The following is a 20,345-nucleotide window of genomic DNA, read 5'->3' as shown; positions in this document are numbered from 1 at the left end:
ACACACACCTGGGTGTGGTGAAATTTGTCCTCTGCATTTAACCCATCCCCGTGTGATTTTAATCCATCCCCTGGGGGAGAGGGGAGCAGTGAGCAGCAGCGGTGCCGCGCTCGGGAATCAGTTGGTGATCTAACCCCCCAATTCCAACCCTTAATGCTGAGTGCCAAGCAGGGAGGCAATGGGTCCCATTTTTATAGTCTTTGGTATGACCCGGCCGGGGTTTGAACCCACAACCTTCCAGTCTCAGGGCGGACACTCTACCACTAGGCCACTGAGCTGGTGCAATGCATTTCTGTCATTTCCCTTAACATTTGCTCCAGATATGCCTATATTCATTATTACATAACTTAAATAACCTACAATAAAAGCTTCATTGATTATTAAACATGAATCAATTGGGCTATTTAATGCATTAAAATACACTAGTCTGGACTTTTTTCCTTTATCTTTATTATCATTATTACAGATCAGATGACACTCTTCAAAGTGTCGTAGCAGCGTTTCGAGTTTTGGGAAGTTGTGTTTAAGTGATTCATTGGTTCATGCGGCATCGAAATTGCTATCACTAGAAATTTCTCGTAATAATAATTTCGTCCGTGTTTCCGCCGAAATACCACAATCCGATTTCCTCAAAACAGGCAACCACAATATTTGGCCTCGCTCTACAGTCTCCAAGCCAATCATATAATGCAGCGTGATCAAAAAGCGCAGGCTTCCGAGCCGATCTGACCACCCGAGTAGATCTGGTTGCCACTGGGAAGGACAGTATTTGATGAAGTCGAGTGAGCGTACCGCTGATGCTGCAAATTGGGTAGGAACTGAAACCACGTAACCAGTTGTTTCCGAACGACGTTGATAACAGAGACGCTACGGTCGCGCATTCAAATGTTGGTCAGATTTTCAGTAATTTTGACACCGATCTCAATCTCGGTGGACCCTTTAGCGTTGACTCTACAATGAGTGCCATGCGAACCGTCCTCAGCATGACCGGCATGGTTGCGTTGTTGGGTGTCGGCTATGGGACGTGGGCCCTTATTGTTCCTGGAGAAGACAGGCGAAAAGAAATAATCAAGGTGACTGCACAGTGTCATGACTGCTGTATGTGTTTCAAGAAACGTCAGAGTTACATTACACCGTAATAACCTGCTGTCGATTTGACAACGAACTAAAATGTGTTCAAAATTGATATTTAATGTTGTTGGCAGCTAGCTCCATGAACAGAATCTGTACAAATTAAAGGAGTTATATCATGCTGTTAAAGCGCTCCACAGTTTTGTGGGTGTGTGTGTGCGTTCGTGTGCTCGTGTGTGCGTGCGTGTGTGTGTATCAGGATGCTGGTCTTTCAAGGAGGAAGCCAATTTCGGCCTCCATCATAAAATGTGTCAGTTTATTTACCTGCTGCTCGGTATGGACAAAAACAGAATGAAAATTAATAAATGCTCCTACGGATGTTTACACCAAAAGATTGCTGATTCGCTCATTTTGCTGTCAATCAAAAAGGGATTCAGCCTGGCCGGACGAGGCTAGTACACTGCCCCGAAGAGACGCTAGTCGTCCGATGCCCAGCATTTATCGTCTCGTTTAGCTGCACTCTGCTTCCCAATTGAACTTGGTGGACGCCCAGCGTCTACACTATTTAAAGCACTGTCAAGATGCGGGAATGAGTGAGAGGAAAGCCACGTCGTGACCAGTGATAAGAAGCTGATTCTGAACAAAAGTTATTTAGTCAATTACATTTACCGTATTTTTCGGACTATAAGTCGCTCCGGAGTTGCACGAGCCATAAAATGCATAATAAAGAAGAAAAACATATATTAGTCGCACCGGAGTACAAGTCGCATTATTGGGAGAGCTTTATTTGGAAAAATCCAACACTAAGAACAGACATGAACAGGCAACAACAGGCTAAACGATATGGTATGCTAACGTTAAATAAACACAAATGTGGAGCTGAGAACGTGCCTGACGTAACATTAACAGTTATTCAAATAACTATAACGTAAATAACGCATTTATCAAATAATTAAATCCATCGAAATCTTCATCCTTTGTGTAAACAACGCCGCTTTTGACCCCGGAAGTGCATGCGGCAATGACGTCAGACTCGTTGTCAGCTGCAGTTCAAACTATTCCACAGGCCCATATAACTATATATCAACTATATATCAAATAACTATAACAATTTTATCGAACCATCCGCGTCATTCCAAATCATTAAATCCATCGAAATCTTCATCCTCCGTGTCACTTTAAAAAAAAAAAACACAGCTGCTAACCCCGGAAGTACGTCAGACTGGTCATCAGTTGGGGCTCCAATTATTTCACAAATCTATATAACTATTTGTAGCGTTGCCAAAATACCAGGCAAGTCGTGCGTTTGGTAACCGGCTCTTTATTTCACAAAACAAGAGTTCAACGTGCGAGCCAACACGCAGTGGGTGTAGCCTCACTCTAATAAAGCGCCCGGGATCACTCTTTCCGTCTCCTCCCCCTTGCTGCCTTCATGGCCTCCCTAGGCAATCGGAAACTACTGTACTATAACAATATACAAGTTGCTACACTAAATAAACTATATATCAAATAACTATAACATGAATAATGTTATTGAACCATCCGTGTCACTTCAAATCATTAAATCCATCGAAATTTTCGTCCTCTGTGTTAATCTCTGTCCTCTGTGTTATAAACAACTCCTAATTCCGGAAGTCAGTGAATGGATTCAGACTCATTGTCAGTTGCGGTTCCAATTATTCCACAGGTCTAGTGTGACCTCATGCAGTTTAAAGTGGAAATAACATGTGAAGTGATCAACTACACTAGTAAGTAAGTAAGTAAGTAATGTGTTAATGATCAAGTAAGAATGTCTGAAAAATTTCACATGTAAGTCGCTCCTGATTATAAGTTGCACCCTCGGCCAAACTATAAAAAAATGTGACTTATAGTCCGGAAAATACGGTACACACAACAGTATATATACAACGTACGTACGTACGTATGTATGTATGTATGTATGTGCATGTATGTATGTATGTATGTACGTATGTGAGTGTATGTATGTATGTATGTATGTATGTACAAACCGGATTCGGTTGAAGTTGGGAATAGAATAGAATATAGAATAGATCTTTATTGTCATTGTCACACATGTACAACGAAATTTAAAAAGTGCCAACCGATCAGTGCATGAAAATAAAAAAATAAATAGAATAAAAAGATTTAAAAAAATACAAGCTAAAAACCCACAGAAGAACATACACAGACATAATCATTTTCTTTTAGCGGCATTCAATGTGACTACCGCTGTAGGGTAAAAACTGTTGGCGAATCTGCTAGTCCTTGACCTAATTGATCTGTAGCGTCTGCCTGATGGCAACAGTTCGAAAAGGGAGTGTAAAATGTAAATAAATCCAAAATACAATGATTTGAAAATCCTTCTCAACCCCTATTCAATTGAATACACTACAAAGAGAACATATTTAATGTTCAAACTGATAAACTTAATTGTTTTTTGCCAAATAATAATTAACTTTGAATTTCATGGCTGCAACACTTCCAGTAGAAGTTGGGAAAGGTGGCATAAAGTACAGAGAAAGCTGAGAAAAGCTCATCAAACACCTATTTGGAACATCCCACATGTGATCAGGCTAATTGGGTACCATGATTGGGTAGAAAAGGAGCCTCCCCAAACATGCTCAGTCATTCACAAGCAAGGATGGGGCAAGGTTCACCACTTAGTCCACAACTGCGTGAGAAAATAGTTGAACAGTTTCAGAACAACATTTCTCAAAGAAAAACTGCAAGGAATTTAGGGTTTTCTACATCTACGGTCCAAAATATCATCAAAAGGTTCAGAGAATCTGGTGAAATCACTGCACGTAACCGCCATGCCCAGAAACCAAGACTGAATGACCGTGACCTTCGATCCCTCAGACAGCACAGCCTTAAAAACCGACATGAGTGAAGGATATCACCAAATGGGCTCAGGGTTAGGGTTAGGGTTACTTTTAACTTCAGAAAACCACTGTCAGTAAATACAGTTCATCACTACATCAGTAAGTGCGGGTTAAAACTCTCCCATGCAAAGCAAAAGCCGTTTATGAACAACATCCAGAAACGCCGCCGGGTTCTCTGGGCCCGAGCTCATGTAAAATGGACTGATGCACAATGAAAAAGTGTTTTGTGGTCTGATGAGTCCACTTTTCAAATTGTTTTTGGAAACACTGGACGTTGTGTCCTCTGGACCAAAGAGGAAGCAGACCATCCGGACTGTTATCAACGCAAAGTTCAAAAGCCAACGTCTGTGATGGTATGGGGATGCATTAGTTCCCATGGCATAGGTTACTTACATTTCTGTGAAGGCAACATAAATGCTGAAAAGTACATACAGATTTTGGAGCAACATATGCTGCCATCCAAGCGACGTCTTTTTCAAGGTGATGTAACAAAGTGGTAAACATGCCCATTCCCAACTTCTACTGCACGTGTTGCAGCCATGAAATTCTGAGTTAATTATTATTTGAAAAATAAAATAAAGTTTATGAGTTTGAGCATTAAATATGTTGTCTTTGTAGTGTATTCATTTGAATATAGGTTGAAAAGGATTTTCAAATCATTGTATTTTGTTTTTATTTACATTTTACACAATTTCCCAACTTCAACCGAATCCGGTTTGTATGTACAGGACTGTCTCAGAAAATTAGAATATTGTGATAAAGTTCTTTATTTTCTGTAATGCAATTAAAAAAAAAAAAGTCATACATTCTGGATTCATTACAAATCAACTGAAATATTGCAAACCTTTTATTATTTTAATATTGCTGATTATGACTTACAGCTTAAGAAAACTCAAAAATCCTATCTCAAAAAGTTTGAATATTTCCTCAGACGAAGTAAAAAAAAAGATTTAAAACAGCAAAACAAAATCAAACATTTGAAAATGTCCATTAATGCACTCAGTACTTGGTTGGGAATCCTTTTGCACGGATTACTGCAACCAATGCGGCGTGGCACGGAGGCAATCAGCCTGTGGCATTGCTGAGGTGTTATGGATGCCCAGGATGCTTCAATAGCGGCCTTTAGCTCATTTGCATTGTTGGGTCCGGTGTCTTTCAGCTTCACAATACCCACAAATTCTCTAATGGGGTTCAGGTCAGGGGAATTGGCAGGCCAATCGAGGACAGTAATGCCATGGTCAGTACACCATTTACTGGTGGTTTTGGCACTGTGGGCAGGTGCCAGATCATGCTGGAAAATGAAATCATCATCTCCATAGAGCTTTTCAGCAGACGGAAGCATGTAGTGTTCTAAAGTCTCTTGGTACACAGCTGCATTTACTCTGGACTGGAAACACAGTGGACCAACACCAGCAGCTGACATGGCTCCCCAAACCTTCGCTGACTGTGGGAACTTCACACTGGATTTCAAGCAACTTGGATTTTGCTCCTCTCCAGCCTTTCTCCAGATTCTGGCGCCTTGACTTCCAAATGAAATACAAAACTTGCTTTCGTCTGAAAAGAGGACTTTGGACCACTCTGCAACTGTCCAGTGCTTCTTTTCCATAGCCCGTCAGATGCTTCTTCCATTGTCTTGAGTTCAGAAGTGGCTTGACCATGGGAATACGGCTATTGTAGCCCATTTCCCGGACAAGTCTGTGAACAGTGGCTTTTGATACCTGGACTCCAGCTTCAGTCCACTGTCTTTGAAGCTCCCCCAAATTCTGGAAGCGACTGTTCTTCACAAGGCTGCGGACATCTCTCTTGGTTGTGCAGCGTTTCCTTCCACATTTCCCCCTTCCAATAGCCTTTTTGTGGATGTGCTTTGAAACTGCACTCTGTGAACAGCTTGCTCTTTGAGAAATTTCTTTTTGTGTCTTACCCTCCTGATGGAGGAGGTCAATGATGGTCCTCTGGACAGCAGTCAGATCAGCAGTCTTCCCCATACTTGTCATTTAGTTTACTGAACCATGCTGAGTGTTTTTCAAGGCTCAGGAGGGCAGGTGTTTCGAGTTAATCAGACCATTCACGTGATTAATTGAATCCCCTACTAGTATACTTTTTCATGATATTCTAATATTTTGAGATAGGATATTTGAGTTTTCTTAAGCTGTATGCCATAATCAGCAATATTAAAATAATAAAAGGCTTGCCATATTTCAGTTGATTTGTAATGAATCCAGAATGTATGACATTTTTGTTTTTTTAATTGTATTACAGAAAATAAAGACGTTTATCACAATATTCAAATTTTCTGAGACAGTCCTGTATGCATATATAATTATACATAGACACACACACTGTGTGTGCTTATACGTATAATAATTAATAATTTTTAGGCAAGTTAATTTTGTTTTTGAACAACTACAGTGCTCTCGGTCAACCAAAATGTTAATATACCTCAAACTTGAATATATATGAATATATGTATGTGTCTATTGAATCCCAGAATCTGCCTGAGTCAAACCCTGTGAGAATGGAAGAGACAAGGAAACGAAATGCTCTACTAATGCAGAAACTCAAGGAGGCTGCTGAAACCAATGAAAATGTCGCAAGAGGAATGGGAGGATCTGCAAAATAGACTACTTGCCCCGTTTTTGACCTGTTGTAACGCTGCTGAAATCTACAGCTGCATGGCAATCAGTACAAATGTAAATTGATTGTTCTACCACTGTTCAGTCGGGAACATTTGTAGGCCTTCATTAAAACTCTTGACAAATGTGTGATATACACTGTGTTCCAAATTACCATGCAAATAGGATTTAAGTTAAATTAACTAAGGAACTTTTTGCATGTTGTTTTTCATGTCCAGGGATGAGAATTTTCCGCGGATTTCCGTGTTTTTTTCCGTCAAAAGTATTTTCATGAATCGTGTAAATCCGTTGAGAAAATTATTTTTTCATATATGGGGGGGGAGCGGCCGGCTAGCTGGCCGGGCAACGATAGCCTCGGCGACTCTCGGGGGCATTCCCCCGCCCGCCGCGACAGCGTATACCCCCCCACCCCTGCTACTTTCCGTGCTTTTTCACATTTGCCATTCTCATCCCTGCATGTCTGTTCAGATCACTGAACTTGATGATCAGACGGGTTTGATCATTTCTTTCCCATCCACCATCCGTTCCCTGTACTGATAGTTAAAATTGCGGGTAAGATGGAGCCTATCCCAATGGGAGGCAGGCTACACCCTGGACCAGGGTCATAGCCATAATTTCAGAAGTTGGGAGGACATAGTTATTGTTCAATATAAAAACTTTTATGAGCAAGTGATTGAAGGAATGGGGTCGAAATACAAAAAGTCCTGCCTAGCTACAAAAACAGATATGCTCAAACCTCATTGAATAAAGTAGATAAGCAGACAAGTATATTCACATATTAAATCAATAAAAGAAACATTTTAAGCATATAATTATACCTGCACACCAAACTAATAAAGAAGACATAACTAGACATTTTTATATATGGTAATGACATAGGTTTTTATAACTTCATGATCTGATATTTATTTCTGTGCACTTTGAAATAACAAATGTTTGTTAATATATTGCCTGAATAGCATAACGACCCTTAAGGAACTATTTAATGCATGCTTGATGTTATTCTAAATCACGGACACTGCTCAAGGTGTCTAAGAATGTTCTGTACTTGATTATATCTTATGTTTTGATTAATGCTTGATGTGACGTCGAAATTTCCCTAATGCGAGACGCCAGCCCTGGATTACTATTGAATGTTCTGGACAGAAGGAAAATATTTTGACTAACAATGAAAAGATATGGTTGGAAGCATGATTAAAGTAAGAATGTGTAAAAGTTAGCAAATACATGGAGTGTCAAAAGAACAAACAAACAAATGCATGGTAAGTGGTGAGTAAGAACCTTGCATAGTCAGGGAACATTAACGATTTGATGATGTCACACACAAAACTTCACATAGGTCCATACAAAATGACAAAAGTGGAAGGATGATGAATGGACAAAGTGTGACAGTGTGTATGTGCAAGAATAGAGAAATTTTTTTACAGGAAGGTCACTTGGAGATAAAACCAGCAGAGGTGCCAGAGGGAGAATGCCAGGAGGAAGACAGCCAAGAAAAGGTGATCGCCAAGGCCGAAAGACGGGAAGGAAAACAACAGCCCCCACCAAGTCAAACACACCGAATCGCCCATAATCAGCACCCAACCCCAGGGAACCAGCTCTCACCGAACCAGCACCTACTCCCATGGAATCAAACTCTCCTGCGAACTTGCCCCACCCCAAAGACTCATCACCCATCAAACTCGGCCCACACCGGCATGTGCAACTGAATATACAGGACTGTCTCAGAAAATCTGAATATTGTGATAAACTTCTTTATTTTCTGTAATACAATTAAAAAAAACAAAAATGCCATACATTCTGGATTCATTACAAATCAACTGAAATATTGCAAGCCTTTTATTATTTTAATATTGCTGATTATGGCATACAGCTTAAGAAAACTTAAATATCCTATCTCAAAATATTAGAATATCATGAAAAAGTATACTAGTAGGGTATTCAACTAATCACTTGAATGGTCTAATTAACTCGAAACACCTGCAAGGGTTTCCTGAGCCTTGAAAAACACTCAGCTTGGTTCAGTAAACTAAATCACAAGCAAAAATGAGCAAGAAACAGAGAAGTTTGGAAAGCTTCTTCGGAAAGGGAAAAACGTCCAATGAGGACACTGAAGAAGAAGAGGCTACGACTTCTAAGAAAAGGAAAGCTGCATTTAAAAGAACATTTCTGGAGTCCTACTTAAAATATGGATTTACCGCCACAGGTGACTCTGACGCGCCAAGTGCACTCCGCATATGTGGCGAAAGTCTAGCTCACGAGGCAATGAAGCCTTCAAACCTGCTTCGGCACATGGAGACCAAGCATCCTGCATTTAAAGACAAACCTTAACCACTTCGGGTGTCATTGTCTCCGATTACGCCTAGATGGGAACGCAGAGGCGTAGCCAAGCCGGGGCGAGCCGGGGCGGCGCCCCGGTTAGGACTCCCTGCGCACCGGTTGTATAAAAAAATAAAATAAAAATAAAAAAAAAGAAAAGAAAAAAAATCGAGCTTTTTCGATTCTTCATTTTCATGCCGTTTTTTTCTTTCGGTCTTGCGCGAATGTGCTTGCGCTATTCTATGTGCGCGATGTTATCCATTCACCGTTTGCCTCCCGGACGTTGTTTTAGCGATCAGCGAACGGCGTGGGTGATGTTCAGAGGCGTAGCCAGGAATTTTTCCAGTAGGGGCGCACGCCCACAGGAAAAAAAATCGAACATCACCCACGCCGTTCGCTGATCGCTAAAACAACGTCCGGGAGGCAAACGGTGAATGGATAACATCGCGCACATAGAATAGCGCAAGCACATTCGCGCAAGACCGAAAGAAAAAAACGGCATGAAAATGAAGAATCGAAAAAGCTCGATTTTTTTCTTTTATTTTTTTTTTATTTTTTATACAACCGGGGCGCAGGGAGTCCTAACCGGGGCGCCGCCCCGGCTCGCCCCGGCTTGGCTACGCCTCTGGTGATGTTCGATTTTTTTTCCTGTGGGCGTGCGCCCCTACTGGAAAAATTCCTGGCTACGCCTCTGTGGGAACGGTTCATTTCTGAGAAAAGAGCTCGGTGCTCCCACTAATTCAACGTTTTATTTTTATGTGGTTTATATTTGTTTTTATGCCAGTCGTATCATTTTATTTATTTATTTCATATTTAAATAATAAATATATAAATATATTTATTTATATAAAGGCCGGTCCGCGAAAATATTTCTGACACGTAACCGGTCCGTGGTGCAAAAAAGGTTGGGGACCACTGCATTAATGGACATTTTCAAATGTTTGATTTTGTTTTGCTGTTATAAATCTTTTTTTTTACTTGGTCTGAGAAAATATTCAAATTTTTTGAGATAGGATTTTTGAGTTTCCTTAAGCTGTAAGCCATAATCAGTAATATCAAAATAATAAAAGGCTTGCAATATTTCAGTTGATTTGTAATGAATCCAGAATGTATGACATTTTTGTTTTTTTAATTACATTACAGAAAATAAAGAACTATCACAATATTCAAATTTTCTGAGACAGTCCTGTAAGCTGACGAAAGAACCTTGAACGTTGCCTTTTTTGAATGGAGACTTTCTGCTCTTGAGCATTGTCGCAAGAAAGGCCCAGCGCTGTATTGTATTTTCCTGAAAACAGAGCTTTCTTAACAAGAAGTGTGATAGAACTCCACCAACCTGTGTAAGTCTAATTTGGTTTCGGTGTCTTAGTCTTTTCCTAAAACTGAAAAAGAAAACCAACACGCAGTGAGTAAATTGGATAACAGATGGCTCTGGCTTTTGCCGTGAGGCGCGGATAGCGCGGTTCCCAAATTGTGGACCAAATCCAACATGATCATTCCTTGCATTCAACTTCTTTTCTCCATTGTGACCAAAGATCAAACTGCAGTTGAGGTGAAACACAATGACAGAAAATGACTAGCAAGATAAATTATTGACCAATGACAACACTGAACACAAAAGATTGTAAATTATTTTTGCCCTAACAAACAATTCAAGCTAGATTTTGCTTGGGTTGCAGGTACTCATTTGCAGTCTCTAAATGCCTCACAGGCCAAAAACGCTCGATATGACTCTTTCCCACTCGGTCCACCAAAGTTTTCAGTGAATACTACCACAACAGGAACCAACCACACTACCGCCACGGCTCTGTTCTGCCACCTCAACAGTGGGAGCATGGAACAAAACCCAACTGGACTCAAACAGGAATTTCTCCAATTATTCTCCTGTAGACCACAACACACACATACGCACACGCACACACACATACACGCCTACGCACACACGCACACCCACACGCACAAACACATATAAACCATAGCTTTTGTGACATGACACACTGCTGTTCCGGAGCATCATATCCGGGTTAGGTTTACAGCGAGTGACATTGCTTTGTGATTTGGAGCTTGGAAAACAACCATCAGAAGGCACGTGAATTAATGCAGGAAGAGGCGTAGCATCCCATTTGTTGGACCAGGCTATTGTGCACTGTTAAAAGTGAAATTGGTTGAAATTGAAAACATTTGTTTGTGATTTTATTTTTTCAATGTGATTTTTAATAAGTTCATATGTTCAGAATTAATCTGTTACATAAAAAACAATGGGGATTTTACAATGAAACTATTCATTTAGATATTTTGGTCCGATGCACCCGCCCTCCTCCTGTTGTAGGACCTCCATTACATACTTGCTTGGGCCCCCCGGGGATCCCTGCTTCGCCACTGGTTGTAGGTCCAAGCCACTGAGTTTGATGGTAGAGAATGACAAGAATTTTTTTTTGTGAGGGAGCTCCCTCCGCTCTTATTCCTACATAGTTGTTTCAGTGATGCACAAAAGTGGCTGGAATGCTGCATTACAGTTTTTATTGATTGCTTTGACCTGTTTGAAGAAACTGGGAACCTCTCAGTCTTTGTCATCACCACCTCAGCAGAGCAGAAGACACCTCATGTAAATATGTTAACCCATTCTCATTGTATGGACACAGTTTTCCCACCCTTTTGCAAAACAGTTAACACAGACATCATTCAAGAAGTTCAAATTCCATTGTTTTAGCTGTGGTTACAGAACAGCAACTATATGTATGCTCCAAGCTCTTAGAAACTCCCTGAACAGCATGCAATCACTAAAAGCACATATCTGACACTTCACAAATTTTTCAATTTGTAACCAGTCTTCAGACCTGTGTTGTTCTTTGCAAGCATGGATCGCATGGATCGAGTAGGTCTAAGGCAGATGAGAGGTAGAGTGAGAGTGGTAGTAGAGGGGTCAGAGGAAGAGGAGTTTGTGTGTGAGGTGAAGGTATACCCATAAGGGCTCAGAAGAAGAGACAGAAGAGTATCACTCTCTTATACTCTTATAGTATAGGCCTACTACAGATTTTTTTCTCCCAAATTTCTCACACAAATGGATTTGATTTTTATTTCCATGTATTCTCTGTGTGAATGTTTCATTTATCAGCCACAGTCTGAAAAAATGAATGTAATCAATAAAATTTGCATCAAAGCATATCTGATTCTGGATGCATTTTTTTGCAAGGGGGCAAATTTGACTTCAAACGGCATTTTTCATTTTGACCACTGTAGCATGTTTAGCCCTCTGCGTTAACTGTTTTGAAAATGCCAATTTTGAGTTGACGGCTGCGTCAAAACAATCAATAAAAACTGTAATATACAACGTAACAAGGCGATAGAGACACCCCCCCCCGCCCTCTCTCTCTCTCTCTCTCTCTCTCTCTCTCTCTCTCTCTCTCTCTCTCTCTCTCTCTCTCTCTCGCGCCACAGTGTGAATGTACGTAGGCGACTAAAGAGCTTCTGTGCACGTTTTTGGACAAGGTCTATTTGTTGGTATGCAGTAAAATATTTATTGATCAGCATGCGTGATTTACCTTTTTAACGTGCGATACGATGTCCTGTAATATACTCCATCTCCATCCGTGGCGGTAATGAAGCGATAAGTCGATTTACCAAGGGCACGAGGAAGAACACCGTTTGAAGACGAAGATTTGGAAGGCGAGGAAGAATTTGAAGAACAACTTCGTCCGAGACGAAGCATTGCAAACCCTAAGTAATAATCTACGAAGTCATGTAAGTATATTTAAAATCGTTCGTTATGGTTTTATTAATTTTTAAGATTTTGCGTTTCGTCTCCGAAAGTACATGTGATTTACTGTTCGTGTATTTCATATTTATACAACGATGCGAGGTAGTTGAATGCCAACAATCGTGGATAGGCCTGCACATGGTTTACTGCGGCGCATGTAGGGTTAAATATTGATATACATGTTCAAGTATTATTTTAGATGTTTTATATCTGTTGCGTCATATTGGTGAATTAACCAGTTGATCTCTCATCTGTGCTCATTTTACAAATTAGTAAATGGATTCCTAAAAATCCAACAATATGCACACACGAATGCAATGATAATGTATAACTTTGATTGATTTCACATCCGTAACGTAAAACGTTGCCCGTCTCTGTACCAATTCAACATTTCTTGCTGCGCTCTATAAACCCTTTCAAATGGTGACAAATTAAGATAAAATCGAATATTCGCAGTGGTTTTTTTTAAATTGCCATGACCGGCGACTTGTCTCCTCGCATCACGGAAACGTTTTTGGCACTGCCAAAGAGGCGTTCCTCTTGTATACTTTAAATACACCAAATATTGTGTACATGTTGTATATTGTTGTATTTGGCCTCAACCGGATACAATGCGTTGAATTACAGTTGTTAAAAAAATGCTTATCATGTCCAGACAATGACACTGTTATTGTCCATCACTTTTGAGAATGAACATGCATGCGCAAAAATTAATATGGTAAAAAGAACTATCACAATTGCTTAAAAAAGCCTCAAAATTTCATTTATGTCTTGGCACGGGGGAAATGCATTATTTTAAGAAATGAAGCACACAGACCATACATTCACAACAGTTTTAACAGTACCAATTCGGCTCTGTACTTATATAAGAGTAAAAAAAAAAAAAAGTACAGGCTTGTAATGTACTTAAGTTTAAAAGTAAGTACAGTAATCCCTTGTTTTTCATTGGGGCTACGTTCCGAAATGAACTCGTGATAAGCGAAATCCATGAAGTAGAAACCTTTTGTTTTTTTACCATTATTATGCAGTTCTTTGAAACCAAAGCACAAAACTTGTTTTCAGGCCCAATCCTTTGTTTCACAAATAGAAGTAAACGCTTTCTTACAAATAACTACAGTAGAATAATAAATCCAATCATCAATACGAAGTACGTACTATATGTACGCGCGTATTTCACTGTGCCTCGCTGCGGCCTGACTCCGCTCTGTAGTATATTTTTCTTCTGAAGCCATAACCCAATGCACTGTGAGAAAAAATCCGTGAACCAGTGAAAGGTGAGCCATGATATAGCGAGAGATTACTGTATTCAAATTAATTTTGAGTCACAACTAGGTCTAGTATATATTGTATTTGATATTAAATCTAAATTAAGCCGCACCCTCAAAAATAGCAGTATTTTCTTAGTACTTAGCATGTCTCCATAGGAATTGAGTGCAACAAAGTAAAAAGCTTTCAATAACTTTTCGTCCTTAACATGTTTAAATGTAACATTCAAACTTTAAACTCAAAATTCAAAGGATAAAATCTCTTGGAGGGGTTCGTTAAAATATCATTTTTGTAAATGTACAAAAATGGACCACAAATCTACTTTCAAATACTCACTTCCTCTATATGTTAGGGGATAACTACCAAAGAAAATTTTGCATATCTGAGTTTGGCCCACGTGCCTCCCGGTTTTTCTAGTCATAGGGCAAACGGACGACAGGGCTCCGATAAAGACAGGGCTCCGATAAACCACTCTCGTGGACGCTACACATCCATTTTTGTGCTTGTGGATGGTGACTTTAAAATGTTTTTTTTTTTTATCTAGCCCACTGTTTGTGCAAAATTTGTTGAGTTTTCGTTCACATTCAGTTCCTCAAATGCGAGTCTTTACGGAGAATAATAATAACTAGAGCTGCGACCAGCCATAAAAGGCCCTCGCAACCCTGGCCACATTGGAGTTCTTGTATGCTTATGGTACTTGCACTTGACACAATAACTCTCTTAAATTTGGCGCAGGTTCAGACCCTCAAAAACAGCATTTTTGTTTGTAAACAGCGCATTGCCACGACAACATTGTGCGACAAAATGAAAACCTTTCAATAATTTTAGTCCTCATCATGTTTAGATGAAACTCCCAAAGTCTGAAAACAATCTGTTAAAATCTTTAGAAATAGTTTTTTTATTAATAGGACCTCTGTAAAAGGCCCAAAATACAGCCTAATTCCAAAGTTAAAATGGCAGATTTTCTGTTAGCGATAGCATATGGCTACGAGGACAAATTTCACAGATTTAGGTGAAATGTAGAACCGAGAATGCTAAGCTAAAGCGCTTTTTGTACGTCTGAGGGTGCCCCACGTGCCTCCCAGTTTTCATAGTCGTAGGTTGAGCTGGCGTTCACCCACACCCATGTAGCAGCTTCAGCGGGAGGAGGAGTTGTGCGCCGTGCACACAGTTTGTTATTGAGTTTTCGTGGTATATGGTTGTTCCACGCGGCTAACTAGGAATCGAAGTTCAGCGCCGACATTCTAAAATCTGAACGATTGCGGGAGAACCAGAATGATGGTCCCGGTTCTCAATGCCCAACCCTGATAATGACATGATTTGGACTGGATTTTGGATGAGTTGGACTGTGAACACTGTGATTGATTTGACGGCTGCGTGTGGACCAAGGCGGAAGTAATCTGGGGAGAGGACGCTGGCGCTGATTGTTCGCCGCTTCTCCACCAGAATTTGTTTAGTTTTAGTGTTTTTATTTATTTATTTATTTTAGCCATTATTAAAGTTTAGTTTTTAGCTTCTAGTTTTAGTGTGCAGTGCGCCTGGACCGCGGCGAACCGCGGCGAACCTCCACAGATAACAGAACATTTGCAGCATCACAAAGTTTCGCATTAACAAGAGGAGAGAGAATTTTGGCATCACTGCCAATAATTTGGGAAGTTGGGTGAACTAAAATGGCCTAAAATTGTAGAATAGGCATTCCAATTCATGTGATCATTTATTATAAGCCTACTACGGCGCGCCCACCCCACCACCCCCCGCCAAGGCATCCTGGCTAGCCTAGCCAATGGCTAACACTCAAGTTCAGTGTTCTCCAACCGGCACTATGTTAACTTACTCCATCCCCCGCTTGCTGGAGCTGAGTAATCACACCATTCCAGGGTGTGTCTGAGTCATCAAACAACTCGGACTTCTCCGCAGACCACGTTACATCCACAGAAGCACCCGTCGTAACTTTGTTTTCTCCCAACCCGTCCATAACACTGTACCATTCATCTGCTCCTCCTCCGCCCGACACCCCGTCGCATGTACAACACGTCATCAGATACCTGGCGCACTTGGATCTTATCGTAGCAACCATGCGGGGCTGCAGTACTCCAGGTGGCCTGGAAAACATGGTGCGGACTTAACTCCTACACGGAGCGGACTCCGACACAAGACGGACACCGGTTTGCCGGGAAAACACGGAGTGTTAATTTCTCCAGCACGGAACGGACACTAACACGGAGTGGATTTCACTCCAACACAAAGTGGACTGCACTGCATGTGGCACAGAAAACGTGGAGTGGATTTCTCTCTACTTCGCCCCCTACCTAAACACAGCCCCACAGCCACAATCAAAATGGATCTCCTCAACATCCAAGCACTCACCCGTAAATCATCATTTATTCACGACCTCATCCTGGACAAAGGCTTAGACATAATGTGCCTGACTGAGACCTGGCAACCACCGGATGTCTATCAATCCCTCAATGAAGCCTGTCCCTCTGGTTATAAATACATAACTAAACCTCGCAGCACTGGCCGTGGCGGTGGCCTGGCTGTACTCCACCGTCTTGATCTAGAGCTGTCCCCCCTCCCTCTACCTGATCACTCCTTATTCGAATCCCTTGCATTCAAATGTAAACCTCCATATCCTATCACAGTTTTACTTATTTACCGCCCTCCTAAACCAAACTCCTCTTTCATTCCAGAACTACACGATCTACTCACTACCCTCTGTACCTCCGCTTCCTCTAATCTAATCATATTAGGTGATGTTAACATCCATGTCGACACCCCCTCCCGCCCCCCTGCCTCTGACCTGTTGCAACTATTGGACTGTTTACACCTCACCCAACATGTAAATGTCCCCACACATGACAAAGGGCATCCACTTGACCTTGTCATCTCCTCATCGGCCATAAGCAACCTGCAAGTTCACGAGGTCGGTGTGTCTGACCACAAACCTATTCAAATGGAACTTCCTTTCCCACGCCCCCACTCCAAACCCAAGCGGCAAATCTCATTCAGAAATTTCAAAAACATCAACCAAGACACTATAGCACAGGACCTCCAGCTTCTCTCCTCCTCCTCTGCAACCTTTACATCAGTCAGCAAGGCAGTGGACCATTACAATAACTCTTTGGCCAAACTTCTAAGTATCCACGCCCCCCAAAAAACCAAAACAGTCACTTTTTCACGCTCAGCCCCCTGGTACACCAGTGAGCTGCGTCTGATGAAGTCAACTGGACGCATCCTGGAGCGTCGTCTTAAAGCCTCAGGACTGACCGTGCACAAACAGGCCTACAAAGAACATCAGAAGGCCTACTCAAAAGCCCTTGGGACTGCACGTGCCCAGTTCTATTCCAATATCATAAACAATACCCCTGGAAATTCAAAACAGCTCTTTTCAACCATCAACCACTTTCTCAAACCCCAACCCACCACTCCAACAGAATCCTCAGAGGTAGTGTCCAATAACTTTATGACCTTCTTTACCGCTAAGGTTGACAACATCCGCACCCAGCTCCTCTCCTCTTCTGGCCCCACCACTTCACCTCCTCCCCCCTTCCTTCCACCCGGGACAGTCCAGCCTCTCCGCTGCTTCTCCCCTATCTTGCAGTCGGAGGTAGAGGACATCATCAAAAAGATGAAACCCTCCACATGTGCCCTGGACCCTTTCCCCACAGCCCTCATTAAACAACAAACCTCAGCCATTAGTCCCCTAATAACCAATGTCATCAACCTCTCACTCCAGTCTGGCTCTGTACCCCCTGCATTGAAGACTGCCATTATTACCCCCCTGCTCAAAAAACCCTCACTTGACCCGGACAACCTTGCCAACTACAGACCAATATCTAACCTCCCGTTCCTCTCCAAGGTTCTGGAAAAAGTGGTAGCTGCCCAACTTCACACTCATCTCACCCGCAATAACATCGCTGAGAAATTTCAATCCGGGTTTCGCTCTGGCCACAGCACTGAAACAGCACTTGTTAGGGTCACCAACGACCTTCTCATGACTGCCGATGCAGGCTCCCCGTCACTTCTCATCCTGTTGGATCTGTCCGCCGCATTTGACACTGTCCACCACAATATCCTCCTTAACCAACTTCACTCCACTGGATTCTCTGGCACTGCTCTAACCTGGCTTCAGTCCTACCTCTCGAACCGGACCGAGTACGTTTCCCTGGGGGGGAAAAAATCCGACACTCACACTGTCACCTCCGGTGTCCCCCAGGGATCTGTACTCGGTCCTACCCGCTTCACTCTCTACATACTACCCCTCGGCAATATAATCAGGAAGTTCGGCATCTCATATCATTGTTATGCGGACGACACCCAGCTATACCTCAAACTTGACCCCCCGCCCTCCATAACCCAGCCTTCTCCATCTCCCTCATCCATCCTCTCCCTGTGTCTGGAGGAGATAAAGGTGTGGATGAATCTCAGCTTCCTGCAAGTTAACAGTGACAAAACCCAAGCCATGTTAATTGGCACTCCCCATCAGATCCATACCTGCCCAATAACAAGCATCTTATTCGCCGGTCTCACTATTCCCCTCTCAGCCACTGTCACCAACCTGGGTGTGAAACTGGACCCTCAACTCAACCTTGAGTCACACATAAAACACATCTGCAAAACCTCCTTCTTCCACCTCAGAAATATTTCCAAACTCCGCCCCACACTTACCCTGACGGATGCTGAAAAACTTGTCCACGCCTTTGTCTCCTCAAGGCTAGACTATTGTAACGCACTCCTCATCGGGATCCCTAGCAAGAGCCTCCAGAGGCTTCAGTACATTCAAAACAGCGCTGCTAGGATCATGATGAGGGTGCGGAAAAGCAATCACATCACACCCATCCTCCGTTCTCTGCACTGGCTCCCCATCAAATTCCGAATTGATTATAAGATCGCCCTCCTCACTCACCATTGTATCCTCGGACATGCTCCCCCATACCTCAAAGAACTCCTTGCCCCAAAACCTGAGCCTCCGCTCATCCAATTCACACCTTCTCCACGTTCCGAAAACCAAGCTGCGCACCATGGGCGACCGGGCCTTCTGCCATACAGCCCCTACACTGTGGAACTCCCTCCCCGACCACCTAAGAGCACCCCAATCCACTGACTCTTTCAAAACTGGACTTAAAACTCACCTCTTTACCTTAGCATTTCCGTAATTTCTCTCATATCTTGGTTGTCGTCCAGTTGTTTTATACTTATATATAAGAATATAAAGTGCGTTATAAATATTATTTATTATTATTATTTTCTTTTACACCTATGTATATGCAGAGTTTAATCACTCTTTGACTCTTCTCTTACATTGGTCATTTCAATGTGATATACCTTGTGTAATGAAAGTCATGGTTAACGGGATCTTTATGCATATTACATGTAGTTTTAATCCTGTTTACATGTGTATTGCATGTATATTCACGAAAGGTGAATGCTAGCTGTAGGTTCAAACATCTGTCTTAAATTTAGAATATTCCTCCTTTTCTCTGCAGAATGCCTAAATCAAAGGAAATGCTCTCCACCACATCTGGGAGTGACTCTGATGGTGACGTTGAAACAAAGGTTTTTTTTTTTTTTTTTAATCATTTGGAATGTTTTAGTGGTCATTTTTTGCTCTTCTAAATGTAAACCCCTGTATACTCTACAAGTAATTTTCCATTGTTTTTCTATATAGTGAAACTGTAAAGCGTGACCATTTGAAAACATACTTCTTATTTTTTAGGCAAAGAAAAAGAAGTCAAGTGCACCAGGAAAAATGGCTAAGAGGCCAAATTCAGGAGAGGGTGTCAAACCTGGAGGGTCTTCCAAAGGCAACAGTAACACTGGTGACAACATGTTCCAAGTGAGTGTGTTAAGCAGCTGTAAACATTGCATCCACAAAGGAAACTACATTTTTTTAGGGGACCCAAAAATAAGGTTTATGTCTTTATTTCTATACATACATCATCAACATTCAGTTATGCTGCTTCGGTCCTTCTGTCAGTGCACTCAAACACAAGCCATAAGCGCGAGGGATGGAAAGGCTTTTGAAACCTGTTTAAACAGTTTGGTTTGATTGTTTCAGTGTGGGTTGCCTGTGTCCTTTCAGTACATACAGTATCTCACAAAAGTGAGTACACCCCTCTCATTTCTGCAATGTTTTAATTATATCTTGTCATGGGACAACACTGAAGAAATGACACTTTGATACAATGTTAAGTACCGTAATTTTCGGACTATAAGTCGCGTTTGTTTTTCATAGTTTGGGTGGGGGGGCGACTTATAATAAGGAGCGACTTATATGGGTTTTTTTTCAAAAATTATCCCAAAAAAAAAAATGTGAAACCGCGATAAACGAACCGCGATGTAGCAAGGGATTACTGTAATTTGAATTTCAAGTGACGTCAGCAGCGCGACGCGGCGTGGCGCGGCGGTTGTTTACAT

General features: G+C 41.7%; 2 protein-coding genes across 2 annotated transcripts in view; both read left to right on the top strand.

The window, feature by feature from the left end:
* The first annotated feature begins 678 nt into the window (after positions 1-678).
* On the top strand, positions 679-6,722 carry LOC119127552 (ubiquinol-cytochrome-c reductase complex assembly factor 3). Its single transcript, XM_037259575.1, has 3 exons — positions 679-811; positions 944-1,073; positions 6,442-6,722. Exons 1-3 carry the CDS (start codon positions 798-800, stop codon positions 6,571-6,573), a joined length of 276 nt encoding a protein of 91 aa, XP_037115470.1. The 5' UTR covers positions 679-797; the 3' UTR covers positions 6,574-6,722.
* Positions 6,723-12,506: 5,784 nt separating this feature from the next.
* Positions 12,507-20,345, top strand: part of sub1b (SUB1 regulator of transcription b) — a 32,895-nt gene continuing 25,056 nt past the window's right edge. Inside the window, exons 1-3 of the mRNA XM_037259573.1 lie at positions 12,507-12,646; positions 19,415-19,484; positions 19,645-19,764. Of these exons, the coding sequence (XP_037115468.1) occupies positions 19,416-19,484; positions 19,645-19,764 (189 nt within the window). The 5' untranslated portion in view covers positions 12,507-12,646; position 19,415. The remainder of the gene's footprint in view (positions 12,647-19,414; positions 19,485-19,644; positions 19,765-20,345) is intronic.

Source organism: Syngnathus acus, chromosome 9 (genome assembly GCF_901709675.1).
Source record: "Syngnathus acus chromosome 9, fSynAcu1.2, whole genome shotgun sequence".
NCBI classification, from domain to species: domain Eukaryota; kingdom Metazoa; phylum Chordata; class Actinopteri; order Syngnathiformes; family Syngnathidae; genus Syngnathus; species Syngnathus acus.
Note: the sequence above shows the minus strand (reverse complement) of the source record. Positions and strands in the feature narration are given on the sequence as shown.

Excerpts from the sequence above, each read along its gene's own strand:
- LOC119127552 (XM_037259575.1), top strand. Across the intron at positions 1,074-6,441 it reads GGCGAAAAGAAATAATCAAG|AATCTGCCTGAGTCAAACCC; the intron begins GTGACTGCACAG and ends ATTGAATCCCAG.